General features: G+C 35.0%; 1 protein-coding gene across 3 annotated transcripts in view; it reads right to left on the bottom strand.

The window, feature by feature from the left end:
- Positions 1-6,929: 6,929 nt before the first annotated feature.
- LOC141915499 (potassium voltage-gated channel subfamily KQT member 1-like) overlaps positions 6,930-23,373 on the bottom strand; it is a 164,229-nt gene continuing 147,785 nt past the window's right edge. For all 3 annotated transcript variants that reach the window (XM_074807065.1, XM_074807063.1, XM_074807064.1), the window contains one exon: positions 6,930-7,616. In XM_074807065.1, the coding sequence (XP_074663166.1) occupies positions 7,512-7,616 (105 nt within the window). In that variant the 3' untranslated portion in view covers positions 6,930-7,511. The remainder of the gene's footprint in view (positions 7,617-23,373) is intronic.

The raw sequence follows: 23,373 nt of genomic DNA, 5'->3' as shown, positions 1-23,373 counted from the left end.
TATTGAATATCTCACAGTTGAGCATTGGTCATTTTCGTAGAAACTTGCTCGAGGAGCTACAGTAATTGTAAGTAACGAATTTTTAGATTTGCTGTGGGTTAGTTTTCTTTGCATAAATTGAATTGATTACTTATATATATATTTTCATATTTGTAGCAAACCGGCATTATATGGCATAGTGCAGCATCGTTAGTTGCTAAAATAAACACGCTGAGTTTGAAATGTAGCTGTGCTTTCGTGTTCAATAGATTTTCGAGGATTCGTTTCGTCGATTTAGAACATTTGGTGTTAAAATCTATATATTTTTCTAACCACTTAGATTGACTAAATGAAATATATCTATGTACTTTTTTTAGGATCATTCCTTGTTTTAGATAAAACTTTAACATTCTATAATGTACTACATAATTATATTTATCTTCTTGAGTTACCATTAACTTTTCTGTATGAATATGATTTTCGGGTTTTAATTCTTTTTTGATAATTTGATAGTTCTTCATGAGTTACAGTTTTATGTTCGGGACAGTATGCTAGATTTCTAGATTTAAATTTAATATATTCAGGATATTCTAAATCTACAACAAAAAAGTACCCAGTATCTGAATCATCTGCAATATCTAGGATTCTTCTCTTCCAATCAAATTTATCATTATTTTCATGTTGTAAAACTTCACTTATTTCAAATACTCCATAAGGTTGTGGTTCCATCATTGCCCAACCATGCAAATTATTTGCATCTATATATAATAACTTATATCCAGGGTTATCATTTACATTGAAATATCTATCACCTAATACACCTGAAACTCCTCCTCTTATAGATTTTTCAAATAATAATAATTGACCTATATTTGTTAACAAATCCATTTTTATATCTGTAAATTTTAATCCACAATCCCATGTTAAACCTGGTGATGAATAACAATGACATGGATCAATGTTAAAATATTTTAGGTTTACATCTCTAAACCTTTCGAATATATCAGTTAATAATAATACATCTGATTTTAGATATAAATCTACTAATTGTCCATGATTTTTCATTCCAAAATGATTCCAAATATTCAATGTTCTATTATATACTTCATCTTTAACATATTCATTTTTTAATTCATCATAGAATTGTTCTTTTAATAATTCAGTTATGTTAAAATCATTATGATTTTTATAAAATGAATATGGAATTGCGCCTTTATATCTCATTAATTGGAAATCATCATTATTTGGATAGTGTTGTTTTAATATTTTTAATTCATCATCAACTAATGATTTTGATAAGTTATCTAATGAACTATTTAAAAATCTATATGAATCTATAAATCTTAGGCAACCAAATTGGAATGATATTCTCAGATGTTTTAGCTAACATTTTAAATTTATAAGTTGGTATTTTATCTTTTGATCTATTTGAATTTAATCTTTCTATTTCATTATTAATTTCTTCTATTTTATGACATAACTGTTTGATAAATAAATGTGCATCATATCCTGATAGATTATGAAATATAACTGGTACAAAGTTAATTTTCTTAGCTTGTAAGTTACAATTCTCATGTGCAGCGCTTCTAAACTTTCCATTCAAATGATCATGGTCTCTTACTTTTTTATCTTTATAATTAAATATCTTTTCACAATAATAACATTTACCTGCAAACACAAATTCCTCTTTATCATCTTCTGTCATTATAATTTCTATATTTGTATTCAATAATTTACTAAATCTTATTTCATATTCAATTAATAAGTCACAAAAATGATTGATAACATTTTCATTTCTATAATCATAATATTCACTTTCAATTAGTTCTGGATAATCAGATTTTATATATAACCCGAAAGCTGCAGCTGATTGATGAATCTTTTTAATTGTATCATTTTCATTAGAATTTAATTTCTTTCTTTTATAATATATTTCTTTTCTATCTTGATCAGTAAATTCTTTATTTAATGATTCAAAATCTCCATATATAACAAATGGTACTTTATTTTAGTTATCATATTTTTTGAATTCTAATATTTTATCTTTTTCATTTGGTAAAACTAATTTACAATAATCATGATTTTCACATAATTGTTTATGATTTAATAATGCACTTTCAGTTCTGAATTTATGTAAACATTTTCTACATAGATATATCTTATTATCAAAATCATTTTCTGATTTAAAAAATAAATCAATTCTCTTAATCCACATATAATGATTCTCATAATATAATATATCTATAACACCATTTGAATCATAATCTTTTGATAGGTATAAAGGTTCTAATGTATAATGTTTTATATTGTTACCTTTTGTATTTGGTAATTTGATTAAATCAAATACATTTATTCTTAAATTATTATCTCTTTCTATTTTTGGGATATTTTTAATTCTTACAGGATACTTATCTATCTTATAATTATTTTCAAATTGTTTATAATGTGTTAATCTAAAACTATGTGTAATATCTTCTGTTGGATGTAAGCAACTTATAATTGTCCATAGAAAACATTTATCATCAAAATTTTGTACATTTATTACAGCATTAGTTTTAAATGGTAGTTTAATATAACTCGATGCTTCAATATCTGGTTCTTTATAATATGATAAATTATTTTCATCAATTGGTTTTGATTTAGTTAACTTATTATATTTTGTGTTATAAACATGTAAAGTCATAAATATTATTTCATCAAATATTAAACCTGATCCTTCAAAATATTTCTCTTCTATAAGTTTTTACTTCATTATAACATTTATCTAATTTATCATCTATATGTTGTTTAGATATAATATGTTGTGAATGAGAATTTATATTATATATTGGTTTATCTTCAGATTTTATAAAATTTACTTTAGAAGATATACTAATTTTAGGGCATTCAACATCAGTTATTATTTTTATAATATTTTTCATATTTTCTAAATGTTTTTTATTTTCTTCTGTTTTTCCTTTATGAAATTTAAACTCAATAGCTGCTGGACCAATATCACTTTTAAATGCTTCGGTTATCTCTATATCTTTTTTATTATCTAATGAATTAATATAATTTCTTACATCTTCCATGTATGGTCTTTTATTGTTTAATTTATTTCTTATTCTTTTAATTGTCTTCGGTTTCTTATCATTGTCATTATCAAAATAATCCTCACCTAAAATATCATTATTCATATTTCCAATATGACTTTTAGATTTTAAATGTTCTTTATAATATCTTTTATCACTGAATGATTGATAACATGTATCACATTTGTATGTTTCTTTTTCATTCTTTAATTCATCTAATTTAGTTTCTAATATATCATCTTTATATTCTAACTTTAATTTATTCTCTAAATGTGTTTTAGTTTTATTGTGTCTTGATTTTTGGGATTTATCTATATTGATATTACATGTTGGACAGTAGTACTTATTTGCTTCCATTTCAATACTAAAATTTTTATCAAAATTGATTTTAGAAGTTATTCATTTATATTTTATTCATGTATGTGAATATTTTAAGAGTAATAGGGAATAAGCTGTTTCATATCAAAGGTTGAAGGGGCGAGTGAGTAAAAAATAAAAAATAAATTCGAGTGTGCGAGAATTTATTTTTTATTTTTTATGAGCTTGCTTATAAAGTTTGATGTGGTCTATTTTGATGGTATATGCCCTTTAAACAACTACATGACGGCAAATTTTCACGTAATTCTGGGTCAGGACAAAACGTGGGGTACTAGATTGGGGTACTTAATTGGGGTTTCCTTAAATCTCATATTGTACATGTTTCTAAGAATAGGTTCAAGAATAGTTATTCATCCACAGATGAGGTAATCTTTTTGTATTCTTTTCTAAAACTGATTCAAATGCACCTTGAAAGTTTGAATGACGCGCAGTGCCATTCTAAAACTGTATTGAGGTTGTTCCGTATTCAGTGACGGAGCTATAAATATAGTAGGTTCGAATCCCACCATTTCATCATTTCAACGTACATGGAGAATTACATTTTTGATTGGTTCCTCGTGCTACACATATTGAGTCCAGTCCTGCACGTTCAAATCCCCTGAGAAAATTGCAAACCGTGAAAAATTCAATATTTTACGCAGGATAAAGCATTGATGGGCCAACGACTTGCATTAAGTAATCAAGAATTTGACTGGTAACTAGTTTGTTATCACTTAAAACGTTTCTCGTGCAATGTTATCCAAACTTAGTTATCCCAACAATCGATTTAATATTCGTTCACATAATGTGAACAAAGATGTGGTAAAATGCATGAAAGATGGAGTTTTTAGCCACCCCAATCTACGACCCCATTGGGATACCCCAATTTACTACCCATGTTTGTCCTGACGTCGGAATTCTCTTCTCGTCATTTCATCTTTGTAAGTAAGTGGTTAAATGTCACTTATCGTTCAAGGTACAAAAAGACTCGATACACAGCAATTCTTTTTTAGAGACTAAAAAGGCCAGACTTAAAAGATTCCTGGTTTCTCATCATTGTCCGCGTCTAAATTTTTATGTCAAAAATGGTAAATAAAAGCGAAACACGCCCGCATCAGGATTGTAAAGTTACAAATAACAATGGTGCCACCACACCCACTTGGGAAGTGGTTTGAAATGTGCAACAACCAGAAAATATCAATTTGCAACGCCCGGGCCTCTGGTGAACATATTAAGAACGAGAACGCAATGGCCTTAGAACTGACTACATTCATAGAACATGTCACTAGCTAAAATTTTGCAATTGACAAGCTTCAATTCATTGTGGTTACAAGATACAGAATGAAAATAGTTAGTTATTTGGCTATTCAATGCCTCCTGGTGACCATATTCAAAACCAATCCCCTTGAAACTCAAACGAAATCATACATGTCATAAGCTACAACTTTGCAATTCATTGTGGTAAATGGTTAGGTAAACTGTAAGCATAAACTCCGTAAACTTTGTAAACTCCTCCTGGTGTTGAGAACAAAAATCTGGGTAACCCCAATTCCACCTGAGCAAGTGATACTTTTTATCAAATATCAAGACTTTAAGTCAAAATCTGTTGATATCCTACTCAATAAACCTTTTTAATCTACAAATTAGGAGTGATGACACCATGATGGCTACCAATTGCGTCACGCTTGACTGAGCAGAGAATCTGTTTGATATGTATACGAGCCCTTCTCCGAGTAAAACCTTAATGAATTTCAATGAAAAATGGCAAACCATTCGGAAGCTACAGGTTTCGGAATCCAAGGCAAAAATGACCTCTTTGGGCACGCAATGGTCACTCGACGGCCTTCTTGTGTCGGATCGAGTCATTTCCTCTTATGCTGGTGCATCATGGTGGGGGGGTACAAATATATCTGAAAAATCAAAGCGTTATCAGCATTCCCCTTGAAAATTTCAACAAGAGCCCCTAGGGGCACTATGGCCAGCCTGTCTGTTTTTCATAAAATGGCAAATGAGTCAATACCTATATACAATTTACACAATACAACCGTGTTTTCATAAGTAGCACAGACAGCGACTGGAGCTGGCAGGAACAAATACTTCAGATAAATATTTTCCCTTGGTCTTATTGATTTGAATGTGGAATTGAATTAAATTTTCTGAAATTTGCTCAATGAACCGAAATCGAATTGGATTTGATGTTTTTTGGAGAAAAAAATTAATTGAATTTGCAGTTTGAACACATGGCTAATTAGCATACCAAGGTCATCTATCCGATTTGAGTAAAAGCTATTTTTCCCGGACTTTGCATAATTGTCAATGACATTAGCTGTAGTGCAAATAAAAATATTCCTCCCTTTCACAGAAATCTATCTTGAAATACAATTTTAAATCTTGAAATAAAACCCAGAAGTAAAACAGTAGACAATAGTGTGGGTTCACGCGAACACCTGCTGATCTCTGCTGCTATGCTAATCAAAAAGGAGGCTTTGCTTTCTGATGGGCTTTTCAAAACACATATCTTTGCGATTTTCGCGAAAAAGCTCATAAATTTTAGCGAGTCCCTTTTTCAAAATTCAACTTCGTAGGATTTGGAGAATGAATAATGCTTTAATGAATCATTCGTATGAATATAGGCTCAGTTGCACAGTCAAATGGCCTCAGCTCTGGAACCATATCATTTTAATTCACTCCATTTGTATAGTATTAGGCTCAGCCTACGAATGGCCTAAAATGTGTTGATATTGGCAAACAGCAATGGCTGCCAGTTGGCCATCTTGATTCTGATCGAGCCAGTTTTTGGGCAGAAGATGTATTTTAAGTAGATACATACATAAACCAAAGATCAAGACAATCCACTGAAGCGTCTTCAAAACTCCCCCAAGATAACTGGATTCGGTCTATGGACTCACGGACGGACGAAAAGTGAACACAATAGCTAGCTGGGACTTAAGTCCCAAGTGGGCTAATCAATATAAATCTTTAAAATCGATATTAAAGATAAAATCCACATGTCCTGTCGCACTGTAAATGTCGTCAGTAGTTTTCCCATTTCCACTAATATTGTTTCATCTCCGCTCGCAAGCTTGATTGTCCAAGTAACAAGCAACAATTTGAACCAAAGCTTCTTCATTGGACATCGTTTGGCCTCAAACCATGTCTGTGGTTGCAAATTCTTAAATGGTAAATTTCATTTCATTGCTGATGTCGTAGAAGTGAGGTGTTTATTAGGTCTGGTGCAGTTTATTAAAGTTGTTGCAGTTTTTACGTCCCCGTGGATTGATACTTCAGTCTTTTTACCAGTGTCGACAACCAAAGAAAATATTTTTGTTAAGAACCTTGAAATTTGAAGAAAATTTGTATCAAATTAATTAAACAATGTAATACATGTTATTCTTGAAATTTAAAAAAAGTTTGTTCCCAATTAAGACTTAAGTTTTTTTCTCAAGTGTTGGGAATTGCTACAATTCCTTCATGACCTCATAAGAAAATGGGATGTCAGCCATCGTCATGGAAAATTAATCATTAAAGCATTTTCATTTGGACTCTTTTATTTAAAAATGAAAACCTCCCATCCTCGTCTTATTCAACTGTCTTGCCGTAATGAGAAACAGGGTAGCTTATTTTTTTCGGCCTTAAGAATTTCAATGTCTAACTACAAATTCACTTAAAATTACTAAACAAAATTTTAACATCATACCGATACTCTAGTACTTGACAATTCTATCAGATAAAATGATGTCATATCAAGTGAATAATACATAATATATTATGGACAAACAATAATTTCAGTATAAATCCAGTATAAACTTGAGAACTCAGAACATTACTCACTGGATATGTAAAGCAAACCTTCTAAGTTATGAAAGATCATCACGTGAAATCCTTGTAGGCACTATATAGCTGCATATTGAATTCCAAAAAGTGTCTTACACTCAAGCGCTAAATTTTATCCTGAATTGGAATGTTAATATATTCAGAACAAAAACAGCGGTCACACAATACGTTAGTTTGGTGGAAATCAAGACATCAGAGATCGATACTAATAATGGGTGAGTGAATCACGACTTGCTCGGAGAACACTGTTAACGGTGTTCACCTTCACTGCTATACAGCATCCTCTTTAGATGTTTCATTCACACCGCCTTTACTCTTTATGATTGTGTTTAAAAGAAATAACGCTTGGTCCATTTTCTGATCCAATTTGTTAACCTAGAAATGAAAGAAAATATGCGTCAAATGGATCCCTGTCATTCCAGTACATCATTATATTCTCAATGGGTAATGTCAAATTCCCTGGGTTTACAATATAAATAGGTTGAGTTCTTGAGAAAAATGAAACAAGACGCGAGTGCATCTAAGCCTACTTGGCCAGGTGGTTAGTAGTCGCAATCATACATGGTAATATGTAATAGATGAAATCTAAGTGACAGAGGCCTTGTTACGCAGCCATTGATTTAAATTCAACCATAATTTAAATTAAAATATATTTTTTCTGAAGGCACCGTCGACAACTGTGATGCAAGAAAATTACCCCAAATATCTTGGATAAAAAGAATGAACACCAGTAAATTTGATTTTGTGAATGAACATTTCGTTAAAAATTATGTACGGTACATCATTGAACACCCCAGTTCAGAGAGAGGACCATAAATTGATATACTCAATTAATGAATAAATTGAATAGATAGGGAAACGTCTTTGTGAAACGAAAATGGTACAGCATTCCAAGACGATGACAGCGGTAAACTGCAAGCATAGCCAGGAGTTAACAGCCGTGGCATTGTAAATTTTAAATTCACATTTCGAAGTAGACGAATTCCGTGAGAAAAAAATTAAGGACGTAACAAAATATGCATCATAAATGTGCACAAAAAATATTCATTTCTGTGAGAAAAATATCCAAAAATCCGGCAGAAGAAAAATGTTAGGCCCCTATAATAAAATAATTCGGTTAAAAAGAATGTTCTTTTTTAAAAGTTTTTTTTCTTATTTTTTATCATATTCAGTGGATCGTGCTTTCCTTAAAGAACCAAAGATTCTAAATTGTTTTTTTCCTCGATATCGCAACGAAATAAATGGCGCACGTGGCCAGCAGTACAAGCTTCCTTATTTGGTGAGAGCGGCGGTGACCAATTTCTCAGCCGACCACGATGTTTCCGCACTTCTCTGAGAGAGTCCGGGTCCGCGGTGCCTGTCGTACGATAGGATCCCGCGCCCTTGTATAATTCAAAGGTTGAACGAAAAACTTTGCGCTTTCATTTTCCTAAATTCGATCTGGTTGCTAAGGCGATTTTAAAATCATTTGACCAACGCGGTTCATTGTAAAAGTTTTCAACGACTCAATCAAGATTCACAAATTTCACAAATTCGTTTATTTCTAGAATCACCCGCCCCAGGTGTGGTAGTCAATTTTACCAAATGCTGCCGTTTTTATCACGGGTGAAGCCCGAGATGTTGTAATGGGTCCAAAAATCGAATTTTTGCTAACAAATGAGGTTATAACTTTGACACGAAGTCATGTAATCTACTATGTTTATGTGCAAAATGTAGCTTCATCATGCGGCTAAAATCTGTTGGAAATGGAATTTTGAATATCGCGTTCATTTAAGAGAAATCGACGAATTTGTGGCGATTTTTAAAGAAATTTCAAGGAGCATTTTGTTTCATAAAACGGCTAGAAGGCCAATGTACAATGTTACATTGAAGTAAAATAACTGCTCCCTGCGGTTGGCTGTGCTCCCGCTGTCAATCAATGTAAAAGGGCAAATTCGATTGACGCAGACAAACTGGTCTTTTAATCTTCTCATCTATTAATCTGCTCGGTTCTAGTTTAGAAATAGGGAATATGGGGGTTCAAGCCAAAGGTCAAAAAATTAATTCTCGCACACTCGAATTTATTTTCTGACCTTTCAACCTTTGACTTGAACCCCCATATTCCCTATGACTCCTAATAATTTCATATAAATGAACATTATTTAAAAGAATTTCATATATTTTAAAATAAATTTCATGTTTTAAAAGTGAGAGTAAAATGTTAGCATAATAATCTAGAAAAATAAGATCAAATATAGATTTCGAATGATAAAAAATCAATTTTTAACATAAAAAGTGTGAGTAAAGTGTGAGCGAAATAATTCATATTTAAAACAGAGAATATTTATATGCTTTAAATTCTTATTTTCAATATAAAAATAACGAGTAATTAACGAGTTAAAGAAAATATCAATTTTAACAACAAAAAAATAGCTTATAAATGAATGAACAGATACTACAATTCAATGATATCGATTTAAATGAATTAAAAAATATTATACAATTAAAAATTTCATTCCTATTAAAGATTTGATTAAAACTGCACGTTTCCGTTTTCAAGTGAAAAATATTACCGAATTTATATTTAAAAATCATTATCTAATAATAGAGTTATCGAATGATAAAGATAAAATCTTATTCAATACAATAATTCCAAAATTCACAACATTTGAAGAATTAGATCAACATTTAATAATTACAGATGAAATGCAATCACTTTTTAATAATGAAAATTCACATAAAACATTATTTCTACACTAACGTTATTGCCCTTTCAGAGAATATTATGTAATGTTTTTCAGAGTAGAAGAAAAAAGATTTACACCTGACATTCCAAATAAAAAATCATTCAAAGATGTTGGAATTCAATGTAACTTAGACAATAAAATCGAAACACCTAAATATGAACCTAATGAAAAAGCGTTATTTAATTGTGGAAAATATTACACTCGAAACAATAAATCACACCATCTGAAATCAAAATATCATAACTCAAAAATAATAATTCAACTCTAAATATTCAAAATATATAAAATATTCAAAAAGATATTTCAAGATATGTTAGTTTCTCATTTTCCAGTCATGGGAGAGTCTTATATGTTTATTTTTAATTTGATAGCCGTAGTATCGATTCCATCTCCCCATATCTATTTCATTATGCAAATAACCGAAGATTCAATCGATACGCTACTTCACGGAAGATTATGCGCGCACAATCGAATAGGCCCAAACCTCGTGTATACAGGATATCGACAAATTCAAGTTCTTGAATTACTCGTTTGATGGCGCTAGTCAGAACCGGAAATTGGAACCTAAATCCGCAATGGTCTAGTTCATTTGCGATGAAAATCTCTCGCTTCAAGTTTTCAATGAGGGATGTTTTACTTACTATATATCGTCACGCGTAATCCTTGAAATATGTTATCCTACCGCTACGTTGGATATGACAAAACCTCACTGCAAAGGCTAGAAATCACTATAAGTGTCCTAAAGTTATCAAAAAACATTTTGCAACGGCTGACGATGTAAAGACTGATTGCCAGGTATCACATGGTGGCAGCACTTGACGGCCCAATTAAGATTGTTGGTTCAAGTCCTGGTACTTTTCATATTTTTATTATAAATCTACGAGTTTAGTCCTTCTAAAATCAATTTTATTTCATAATATTATTTAATATTTATCAGTGTTGCCTGCAATAAATTTACCTTAGAGTCTTGAACTCAACAACAAAGTGATGACACCCGGCACCGGTCATTACTTCCGTTAGCTGCTTCGAGCGTCATCGCTAAATTTGTTATTTTTGGTAGTTTTTTTACATTTCTAGTAATCTTTAGGGTTCAAAGTGAGGTTTTATCGAATTCAACACGTTGTCAGGATATCATACTCAAAGGATTATGCGTGCCGTTGTATAGTAAGTAAAATATCGCTAACTAAAAACTTGAAGCGAGAGATCTTTATTGCAAATGAACATGGCGGAATTAGGTTCCAATTTCCGGTTCTGACTTGTGCCATCAAATGAGTAATTCAAGAACTTGAATTTGTCGATTTCCCGTATTGCCGCGATGATTGCTGATTAGATTTCGATGATGTTGTTCACCGAAATCAGCAGATTTTACACAACCACGATGTGTTCAAGGAAAACCTTAAAGATGCATCAATCAGATGGCGACTATACATTATAAAGATAACATTCTGCGCCCGAGATATTAAGATCCGTGGATCTCTTGTTCCCTTTTAAAATTGACGTAATACTTCTTCTGCCAGAACACTCCCATGAAGTCTCAAACCTTATGCGATGCCTTTTTTCTGACTTAAGTCAGTAAGTCAGATTTGGTTAAAAAGAAACTTTGTTGTATCCAAATATACCGGTACGCGTTTATCAAAGGGACTTCCTCTGGGCGCCTTCAGCGCCCGTTTATTAAAACGAAAGCTCTATCTGGAAAGTTTCTGGGATCAAGTATAGTATATGGGATTGTAGTTCCTTCGGTGTATGATTATATAGAAATGGAAGTTGTGATTTGGCTTCTCAGACGCAATGTTAAGATATCATACAGTGAGAAGTGTCAGCAATTGGACGTAGGCTAGTTTTACTTGCCGACATCGCCGACATTGCAAAAGAGATATCTAATGTAGGTTAGTTTTACTTGACGACATTGCTGACATTAGAATCGACGGATCCCAGCCACTTTATATAAGGGTAAATCACGCAAACATCCAGCCCCTCGATCCTAGTCACTCCATATAAGGGTAATCCATGCACGCACCATGCCCCTCGATCCCAGCCACTCTATAAAGGGTAATCCACGCACACACCCAGCCCCTCGGTCCCAGCCACTTTATATAAGGGTAATCCACGCACACTACAAGCCCCTCCATCCCAGCCACTTTATCTAAGGGTAATCCACGCACGCACCAACCCCCTCGACCCCAGCCACTTTATATAGGGTAATCCATGCACACACCCAGCCCCTTGATCCCAGCCACTTCATATAAGGGTAATCCACGCACACAAACAGCCCTCGATCCCAGTTGGCGATGTCGGCTAGTAAAACTAACCTACATAAAAAATCTCTCCCAATGTCGGCAATTAAAACTAAACTACATTAGATATCTCTTTCCCAATGTCGGCAATGTCACTTATGCTTAAAATCTGATACACGTATTTCACTCACTTTATTTGGCAGATTCGACAACTGCTCTTGTGCCAAAAACCCGATGCCAACATTTTTAACATCCATCAAGTTTTCCTTAACTTTTAGGGACATAACTTTCACGACAGTATTGACACTATCAAATTATCAAGGTAATGACACATACATGGTACCATGGGTTTTTCGGTTTGATACAATGTTAAAAATCTTTCGATTGGTTTAAGAAAAGCTACTATGAATTCAAATTTGGCTATTGAAAATGGGTCGAGATTCATATCCTTAACTTTTTTAAAGATTCTGTTGCAGGGCCTTTTATTTTATTCCCGTTGACAGCATCAACAAACTTTTCCAAATGAGGAAAAATTTTGATAGCACGTTCACATGCTCTGCCATTTTCTATCCACCGATGTCCACTGTAGTTGACAACATAAGATAATTTCTCTCCAATGAGTTGAGCAGCTGCTAGCAGCTGTCTCAAAGAAGAGTGTATGCTTAGCTTTCAAACGTTTTTATTGTCCCAACCAGTCTCCCCAACTGCAAACTTAACTACGTTATGTAGGATATGCAATCCACATGAACCAATATCAATAAGTTTATGACAGGTTTATGACAAGTTTATTTACAGATTTTCTCTACTCTATCTTTCAACTTTGCTAAAGCTGCCTAGTTAACATTGGGCCTATCCATCGACAATTGATTCAAGTTACCACAACCAAGCTGACTTTTAACGTGTTTTTCAAATGCAGTCAGTAGGTCACTCGCAGTGGCATGCCCCATGAACTCAGAGCTTAAATACCGTGTTCTGATCTGATTATTATGCCACAGTCTCACATGCAAGTCCAATTGTTTAAGATGAAGATCACTCATTGAACGCTTCATCAAACAACAGAACATAGCCGGTAGAATTTTTGATACGGTCTGAAAGTAAGGGGTCCTGCTAAAGTACGAAACTACGAAATTACGAAATATGAAGCGAAATTACGAAACTACGAAATGGAAATTTTTTTGCCAGTAGTGCTGAAATACGAACCGAAATACGAAACGAAATGGTCACATTTCAAACACACGCCCATACTATGGTCAAAGCTCGTTACGACGCTACGGGACTGTAAAAATCTCGGCGGTGCATGTAAATGATCTTTTGAAAGTACCATATTCAAGAATTTATTTTCTTAAACTGGAGGGTTTTAAGAACGTCTACAATTAGTAGAAACTTGTAGGATGTTCTCAAAAACAAATAATGAATACGCTGCGCCATTTCCACGAACTCAGACGCGGTAAAGCATAGTGAAATGATAGGCCCTACACATGGACTACATGACGATCTTTTTACCGCTTAACACGTTGACTGCCACTAAAAAATTTTTTTTTTCTCAACATTGCCAATTTCACCAATCAACGAAAAGTAGGCGGAAACCACATATATTGATTTTTATTGCATTTAATGCATGTATTACACCTATTATATGGTGAAAACAGAGTTGAATCGAGTCTCGTAGTTGGCAGTGGGGGTAAACGTTTTATACCAGTTGCCAGCTACGAGACTCGTTCCCCCTTCCCTAAACCCAGATGTTCCAGCAGCATTTCACTATCTTGCATGTGTTCCTCCATCAGATAGAAAGCAATACCCCACAAAGCCATGTCGCATTTGCAGAAGAGATGGTAACCGCAAAGAAACACGTTACGTTTGTGATGTCTGTCCTGGAAAACCAGCATTATGTGTAACCCCTTGTTTCAGGAGATACCATGTACAAAACTAAAGAAATGCCATGACAACAATGCTATAATTTCTATTGTACTATGTTTATTATCGATTCACAGTGAGGTGAATCATTTCTTTCCAATTAGGAAAGGTATTTGATAAGCGTTTGATGCCTTATAAACTTTGATGTGAAAATAATCACGTAATATAATTTGATTTTTTAGATGTTCATAAATAAATAAAGAATTGATAAAAAAAGTTAGTTATTGATTTTTTAAAAATTACTTGTTTATCTGAGTTGCCAGACTTATGTTGTTATCCACATTGCCAAACAGAAAAAAAATGAATTCATTCACTCCGGGCTTACTACGAGATATCTCGTAGTGGCAAGGAGCGGTACACCTGCTACTACGAGATATCTTGTAGATGGCAGTCAACGTGTTAACAGCGTAGTGACGAGCAATTTGAAAAATTCCGGCCGTGAATTTTCTTTTCGAATCTGCATCCCTTGCAAAATCCAGACTTTTAAGCTCCTCAGCAGAGGAGAAACGAGGTATCAAATTTTTAGCCTAAACACTGCAGGATATATTTTAAGGCACACTTCGTTCTCTAACCCGTAATTTATCAATCGCTACCTTCCAGTTGTATATGAGCATGCGCAGATCATTCTCCCTGATGGCATCGCTAAACTCAGTCGCGGCACGGAACCCTGCCACACTAGACCGGGTGCGCATGTTTAAGCCAGCTCCTAGAATCCGCTGCTATAGCGCAAAAAATTACAAAATTTTCGTTTCGTATTTCATTTTATACTTCAGCAGGACCCGCGAAAAAATGACCATTTTGTTTCGTAGTTTAGCATTTCGTATAGTATTTCGTTTCGTACTTTAGCATTTCGTAATTTCGTTTCATATTTCGTAATTTCGTTGCATATTTCTTAATTTCGTAGTTTCGTACTTTAGAAGTACCCGAAAGTAAGGGGACAAAGTGTGGGGCCAAACCGAAGCAAAGTGACATACATGCTTTTCGTCTCTGAACATTTATACGATTTTGCAATGTTTGAATCTGGAAACATTTTTCCATAAATCCTTCGCTTTTGTTGTTGCCATAAAATGACTAATTACAATCAACCATATCTAAACATCGCCGAATCTCAGCAGTCGAAAAATCAGATTTCTGTAAAAGAACTGAACGTGGAGACGAAGTGGTAATAATCGGCGTGTGACAAACCGTAAAAACCAGTTATATTTTGACCAGTATTGTTTACATCTCTATGAATTTTTAAATATTGTACATGTTTTTTTCCATCGAATGGGAATTAAGTGCCTGGCGACCCATTGATGCAATGCTAAACGTAGTCTTAAAGACTTTGCATTTAGCAATACTTTGGTCAGCTGGATCTTCTTGCAACCAATCCTTGAAATCATCGATTGTTAACCATGTCAGCTGAAATGTGCAAGGCACTGTCGCTGAAATTGGAAAAAATATGAAACTATTATTATAGTCGGGTTCGTCAAGATTCACTAAAATTGATGATAAACAAATATATAAAATATGACCAGTTTATTTTACGTCCAGAGGTAGAATGCATTTTACAGTGTAATAGATATGATAGGTGTACATAATGTTTTGAATATGATAGAACTATAGATGATTAAAATGAAGGTTGAATGATTATGATATAGTGAATCTAAATGAGTCAAATACAGTAAAGTTTATCTAGGCCTATATTATGATGTTTTAGTTAAATACAATATACAAAATACATAGTTGAAACATGCAAAGACTGACTTACCTAAAATTGATGATAAACAAATATATAGAATATGACCAGTTTATTTTACGTCCAGAGGTAGAATGACCTAACCCGAGCCAAACCACAGGAAGATGATTTAGGCCACTCCCCCAAGATGACTGGTCAAACCCTCGTGTACGATTGGTCAGTCTTTGTTTTACAGTGGTAGAAATAACTTTAACTGTTCAACTTAATTACAAGAGTCACTCAGTCTGTAGCAACATTGTTTACTAGAGAATATAGTTACAGTCACTGGTTTTATGAACACTAACATATAGATAATCATTGAATAGGTTTAAGACATGTTTAAGTGTAATAATTGGCAAACATTTGTTAATTAGTTGATTAGATAAATAGGAAAAGTCTTTTCTGTGGTTACTAGCTACAAATATATATAATCCTGTACATAATAATAATACATGATAATTAAAAATGGAATTACTAATGCAATATATTTGGAGACCAATACAACCCTTTAATTCCCTATAACATACTTGATAATATACCATATAATATACCCTATAATATACCCCCCTGCTGCGTAAAAATTTGCACCCGCAAAATAAGTTGACATATACATCATGTACAGATAACAGAAATCTTATTATGGTGCTATAACCTGTAATGAAGTTACTAAAATTAGCACTTGATTAAATGAGATTAGAATGCACATTCTATATAAAGTAATAAGTACCGTATCATGCCAAGATAATAATTTTCTAGATATATGGCCGCGTCGTGGTCATCGACTTATATAATGCATATACATAGACTAAGTGACATTTCAGTTCTTGTAGGTTGAGTGGATAAGTTGTGACAAGTAATATATTGTGTTCAGCCAACTGAAGTTAGATAACCCTATGACAGACAAGAATGATACGACCATGAAATTTCCAGTTCTGAGGATTTGTAGAAAGAGTTGAGATGATAAATGTGTATATGCGCGACGGGAACTGCTGCAGTCAGTTCATAGCACAGAAGTCGTAGTGAAATGAGATGGATGGTAGAAATGAATTGAGAATTATCAGGTAATCAAGCTGTCGTCACCGACTATTTAAGTACCGTCAGATTGTTGTCTAGATAGTTGGTTCTGTGTAGTAACAAAGAACGTTGTTTTACTTTTTTTTTTCCGGCCATGCAAGGTATAATTCGCATGGAATCTTTTTCTTATTGCTTCCGGAAGGTCATGTTCACGAAACCACTGTGAGTTTCTTTGGTTTCTTAATTTGACACGATACCATAGTTGTTTTTGATAGTGTCTCCCACATATAATCTTAACTACGTCTGAGTCCTGTAAAGGCTTTTGGATTGGACCATTGTCGTGAACAGTGTCAGGTGTCAATGATGTTTCACTATCTTTGTGAATTTCAGGACCGCCACCATCGAGTGGTGTTGTTGAGTGTGGTTTTGTACAATACGGCTTAAGTCTGTTTGCATGAAACTTAGTGTTGAGCACAACATTGTCACTGCATCGTTGTAATTGATAAGTATCATTTTTGCAAACTCTTGAAATATTAAATGGGCCGATCCATTTCGGTTCAAGTTTCCGAGATTTACCTATGCGGCTTTGTTTTCTTTGTAAGAGAACTTTGTCTCCCTCTTTGAATTGTGGTTGCACAGCTTTTTTATCAAAGCGTGTTTTCATGGCAGTTTGTGTTTCATCGAGATTTTTATCCGCAATGGACTTTGTGACTTTTAGCGATTCCAGAAGTTGTTTTACGTGCTCTTTAGCCGTAGATCCCATATTTTGTTTAGGTATCAGGTCAACATCGTCGGGTCTTAACATTTCTTTTCCAAATAACATTGTATAAGGAGAGAAACCTGTTGATTGTGTATCATGATACCAGGGAGTAAATGTGGCCAGTTATTGTGGTCTTCATCGCAATATGCCCGTAATGATTGTGCGATTGTCGAGTTTTGTCTTTCGCAAGTCGCGTTAGATTCAGGGTGGTAGGCTGTAGTTGTGTAATGTTTTACTTTGAAGATTTCACAAATTGCTTCTACCAGCTTGGAACAGAAGTTTTGACCTCTATCCGTTACTAGAGTCCTTGGCGAACCATAGCGCATAAATATTTCTTTAACTAAATTAGCAACTTCAGTAGCATCTTGAGACTTTAGTGGAAATGCCTCAGGCCATCTTGTGTAACTATCTACCACAAGAAGAATATATTTGTAACCGTCTTTCGTTTGAGTTAATGGACCCAGGATATCCATATGTATCCGCTGGAATGTGTCCGTTACACGGAGAGGATGAAGTGGAGCCGGTTTTGCTTTGCGGTCGATTTTGCTTCTCTGACATGGATCACAGTATGAAACATAGTTACAGATATCTTTATACATCCTTGGCCAAAAATATTTTACGCAAATGGCGCCATAAGTTCTGTCAACTCCTTGATGACCACCACCTGCGAGTGCTGTGTGATAATCATTGAGTACAGTGTCTCTATATTTCGAAGGTACAGCTAATTGTCTGTGCGACACGCGACCTTGACTTTTCTTTGAAAGCGGTTGATAAAAATGAAACAAGGTACCGTCGATTATCTCGTATTGTTCAGCCAGAAAGGTAACTAATCGGGCCTGCTTAGGGTCATCTGGCAAGGTTTTGTCAGTAAGATATACGTAGATATCTTTGAAACCAGTACATTCTGACTGTAACTTGGCAATCTCTGGTAAAGAAGTTATGCCAGGGGGAAGCTGAACTGGGTCAGGTGAGTCTGTGAGAGTAGCTATAACAGGAGGTGAGGGGTCAGTATGATAATGAAATGTTATTTCATGTCCGTCTTCTGGGATGTCCGAAGAAATAGTTGTCGCACTAAAACAAATTTCATCTTTAGTATCATATTCTCGTCTCGATAAGACATCTGCATTCACATTCTTGGATCCATGCCTATGTTGTACCTCGAAGTTATAAAATTGCAGTGTCAGTGACCATTGGTGTAGGCGATTACTATTATTTTTGACTTTATCTAGCCATTTGAGGGCTTGATGATCAGTGACGATCGTGAACTTTTGATTACTCAGATAAACTTTATAAGCAGAAATTCCTTCCACAACAGCTAAACACTCCTGGTCTGAAACTGACCAGCGTTTTTCATTATCTCTTAGACTACGACCTCCATATGCAATGGGATGTTCTCTGCCATCTGAATTTTTCTGACTTAGAATATAACTAATGGCTACTTTTGAAGCATCAGTGGTAAGAATGAAAGGTTTGTTCAAATCAGGATAACCTAGCGTAGGTGAACTTGTCAAGGCCAATTTCATTTCCTCAAAGGCCCGTTGACAATCATCAGACCAATAGAATGTCGCGTCTTTTTGAAGTAGTCGGTTCAAAGGAATCATAATGTTTGAAAAGTTTTTTATGAACCGTCTGTAGAAATTACATAAGCCAACAAAACTACGAACATCTTTTTGACACTTAGGTACAGGAAACGTCCGTACCGCATCGGTTTTTGCAGGGTCGGTTTTAATTCCGTCTCTCAACATTACATAGCCTAAGTATGTTACGGAAGGCATGGCAAAACAACATTTACTAGCTTTCAAGGTGAGGCCTGCTTTACGTAATCGATTGAATACTTCTAAGATGTCTTTCAGATGAGTATCAAAATCTCGACTGAAGATTAGAATATCATCTACGTAACACAACGCTATTTTGAAATTAACCCCTCGTAATACATCAGCCATTAGGGTTTGGAACGTTATAGGACTGTTACGTAGACCGAATGGAAGGCGGTTCCACTCAAATATTCCATGGTGAGTGATGAACGCAGCCTTATGTCTAGACTCAGGACTTAAGGGTACTTGCCAAAATCCGCTACTCAGATCCAATGTTGTGAAATATTTGGCATTTGTAGCTGCGATCGCGTCTATTGCATCGTCGATTTTCGGCAATGGAAAATTCATCGGTTTCGTTATTTGGTTTAATTTTCGATAATCAACGCAAAAACGCCATGTGCCGTTTTTCTTTTTAGCTAATACTACGGGACTATGCCAGTGCGAGTTTGAGTGAGAACAAATGCCTGCTTTTAGCATTTCGTCCAACTGTTTTTCTAATTCTACTTTTCCATCTGGTGTGGGTCTGTACGGCGGCATGCGTACTGGACTTAAATCGGGGAACGTTTCAATATCATGCGAAACTCTATCTGTTTTGCCTAAATTATAGAGATTGTCTGAAAATAAATCCTTATTTTCGCGCAAGAATGTTTCTAACTTTTGCTTTTCCAGCACGGACAAGTCGGAAGATATATTGAATTTCAAGGGCTCACTACGCTCGTCAACTTTATCACCCAAATGAGGCGGGGATGTGTCATCAAAATTAATCACGTCACTCTCTTCGATAACGGCTACGTGACCCAATACGTCATTGCGTTTTAGAGTTATGTATTGTGTAGTAGGGTGAATGATACTCATAGTAGCTTTGCCATTATCAACAGTAATGACACACCTAGAACCAGCTATATCTCTGACTTTCAAAGTCTGATGAGGTTCGAGTAGTGCCACGCACTTGTCAGGAATGTGCGACAGATGGACTGGTAAATCAGTTTTTGATCTAGGAGGTAAATCAACTGACCGAATTGCACGAGTGAGTCCAGCTGCGCTACATGTAAGTGGTACATAGACAGTGTCATCACATAAAGTTAATGTACGAGAGTTGTTGTGATATTTGATTTGTGCTTGGTTTTTAAGCAAGAAATCGTCACCTAGAATAAGTTGATATTGACGATCAGATAGTACAATAAAGTCATGATGGAAAGCAGCTCCCTGGATTTTAACTGCGAGTTTGATTTTACCATGAACAGGAATTTTCTGTCCTCCAACACCACTGACCATATTAATTGAGGCAGGTTGAATACACGACTGAGAAATGTTCAAACTGGTCAGGAGCGAGTAATGGATGCACGAAACAGATGCTCCAGAATCAACAAGAGTTTTGATATTGTTTGGTTTATCATTGATTTTCACAAGGATTGTATTACCTTCCATTGGTGACTTTATTGTGATTGCCACAGGTAGTGAGTGCCCATCCAGAGGTTTTTGATGCCTTCGGATAGGCGCGCACCCCTAGCAAGGGTTTTGTCGATTTTGACCACACACGTTACCGAAATGATTCAATTTGCCACACTTATAGCATTGTTTGCCATACGCGGAACATCTTTGGCGAGAGATACAGTACTTACCACACCCACGGCATTTGTTGGTCTAATGTGTTGTTGGAACTGTTGTAACTGGCTGTTGTCGCTGGGTTGCAGATCATACTGTTGTTGCGGTTGATACTGTTGTCGTTGCTGACACTGTGGTCGCGGTCGATACTGTTGTTGCTGTCGAGATTGCTTTTGCGTTCGGTACTTAGTGATCGGTCGTGGAAATTGATTTGTACGGTTTGCGTAACCGTAATTGTGGTGTGTTTGTTTGGTAAAGTTCTGTTGTGACGATCTGATAGCGTTAATTTCCTTCACCGTCTGCATTTCGGTACGCAGGGCAGTCATTTGTTGTGCTAACTCCGTAACTGAAGCTACAAGAGTTTCCAGGCCAGCAACCTCGGTAGTTGCCGGGGTAATGTCAAGTAACGCATCGGCTAAACGAACTTGTTGAATTAAATCTGCCATAGTTTTTGGGTTATGCGGTAACACGTGGGCTTTAAGTTGCGGCTTTAGCCCATTGAGTACCAGTTGTAACGCTATTCTGTCATCAACCTGCGATGATGCGGCTTTTTCTCTTATCCGATCTATGAATACCTGTGCCGACTCATTCGGTTTTTGACTGTCACTGAATAGAGTAAGATTTATTCCTTGCGGCAAGAATCGAGACTTAAACACTTGTTCTAACGTTGGCCACGTGGACTTGGTTACATCGTCTACACCCATGAACCAGAGATATACGGAATCTCCGAGATGAGCCGGAAAAAACTTAAGTTTTTGACCATCGGTGTAATTCATCAAAGCGGCATGTGTCATCCAGCGAGACCACCAAATATTTGCATTCTGCCCCTCAAATTTTGGTAATTTAGGCGTTCTGTTCTCCATGTTCTCCCCAGCAGCTTGTTGCATTACTTGCATCCCGGTCGCGACAGTGCCGGTTGTCGATTTTCCGGTTGAGTCAGTAGATGTCCGTCTCGTGGCGGAGGTCGCGGCAGTCGGTTTTGTGCCTGTTTCAGTAGATGTTCGTCTCGTTGGTTCCGTACTTCGTAACTGATAATTACTTGACTGCGGCATCGATAGAAGTAGCGAGATCACGGGTTCTCCACCAATTATTATAGTCGGGTTCGTCAAGATTCACTAAAATTGATGATAAACAAATATATAAAATATGACCAGTTTATTTTACGTCCAGAGGTAGAATGCATTTTACAGTGTAATAGATATGATAGGTGTACATAATGTTTTGAATATGATAGAACTATAGATGATTAAAATGAAGGTTGAATGATTATGATATAGTGAATCTAAATGAGTCAAATACAGTAAAGTTTATCTAGGCCTATATTATGATGTTTTAGTTAAATACAATGTACAAAATACATAGTTGAAACATGCAAAGACTGACTTACCTAAAATTGATGATAAACAAATATATAAAATATGACCAGTTTATTTTACATCCAGAAGTAGAATGCCCTAACCCGAGCCAAACCACAGGAAGATGATTTAGGCCACTCCCCCAAGATGACTGGTCAAACCCTCGTGTACGATTGGTCAGTCTTTGTTTTACAGTGGTAGAAATAACTTTAATTGTTCAAGTTAATTACAAGAGTCACTCAGTCTGTAGCAACATTGTTTACTAGAGAATATAGTTACAGTCACTGGTTTTATGAAAACTAACAAATAGATAATCATTGAATAGGTTTAAGACATGTTTAAGAGACTAGTGTAATAATTGGCAAACATTTGTTAATTAGTTGATTAGATAAACAGGAAAAGTCTTTTCTGTGGTTACTAGCTACAAATATATATTATCCTGTACACAATAATAATACATGATAATTAAAAATGGAATTACTAATGCAATATATTTGGAGACCAATACAACCCTTTAATTCTCTATAACATACTTGATAATATACCATATAATATACCCTATAATACTATGTTGGGCGAATGTATGAGAATACGAACCACTAGATACAGTCTGCTCTCTACCAAAGTTGCAGAGAACCCACGTGATAAATACATGGGGAGCACCATTACAAATCTAATTAAAACTAACCAAATGACCTTGAAAATGCAACATAATTAATTATAACTCGTTTGAGTTCATAGACTGATCTTAAAAGCCAATTGCTAGCTGTACCCAAAACTGGGCCTGGACTAGTCTGACCGATGGCCAAGTGGAACACTGAAGAGATTAAGCCACCTGTTATCCATTCTAATATTGCATAAAATTTATAATTGAAGAAAGCAAGATAGCTGCCATTCAACTATTTTGAAATTAACTATAATTCAATTGAGAAGAAAGGCAGCCGAGACACGAATTTGCAAGACCTAATTCAACGTGTTTTCAAAAATGCGATT

Source organism: Tubulanus polymorphus, chromosome 1 (genome assembly GCF_964204645.1).
Source record: "Tubulanus polymorphus chromosome 1, tnTubPoly1.2, whole genome shotgun sequence".
NCBI classification, from domain to species: domain Eukaryota; kingdom Metazoa; phylum Nemertea; class Palaeonemertea; order Tubulaniformes; family Tubulanidae; genus Tubulanus; species Tubulanus polymorphus.
Note: the sequence above shows the minus strand (reverse complement) of the source record. Positions and strands in the feature narration are given on the sequence as shown.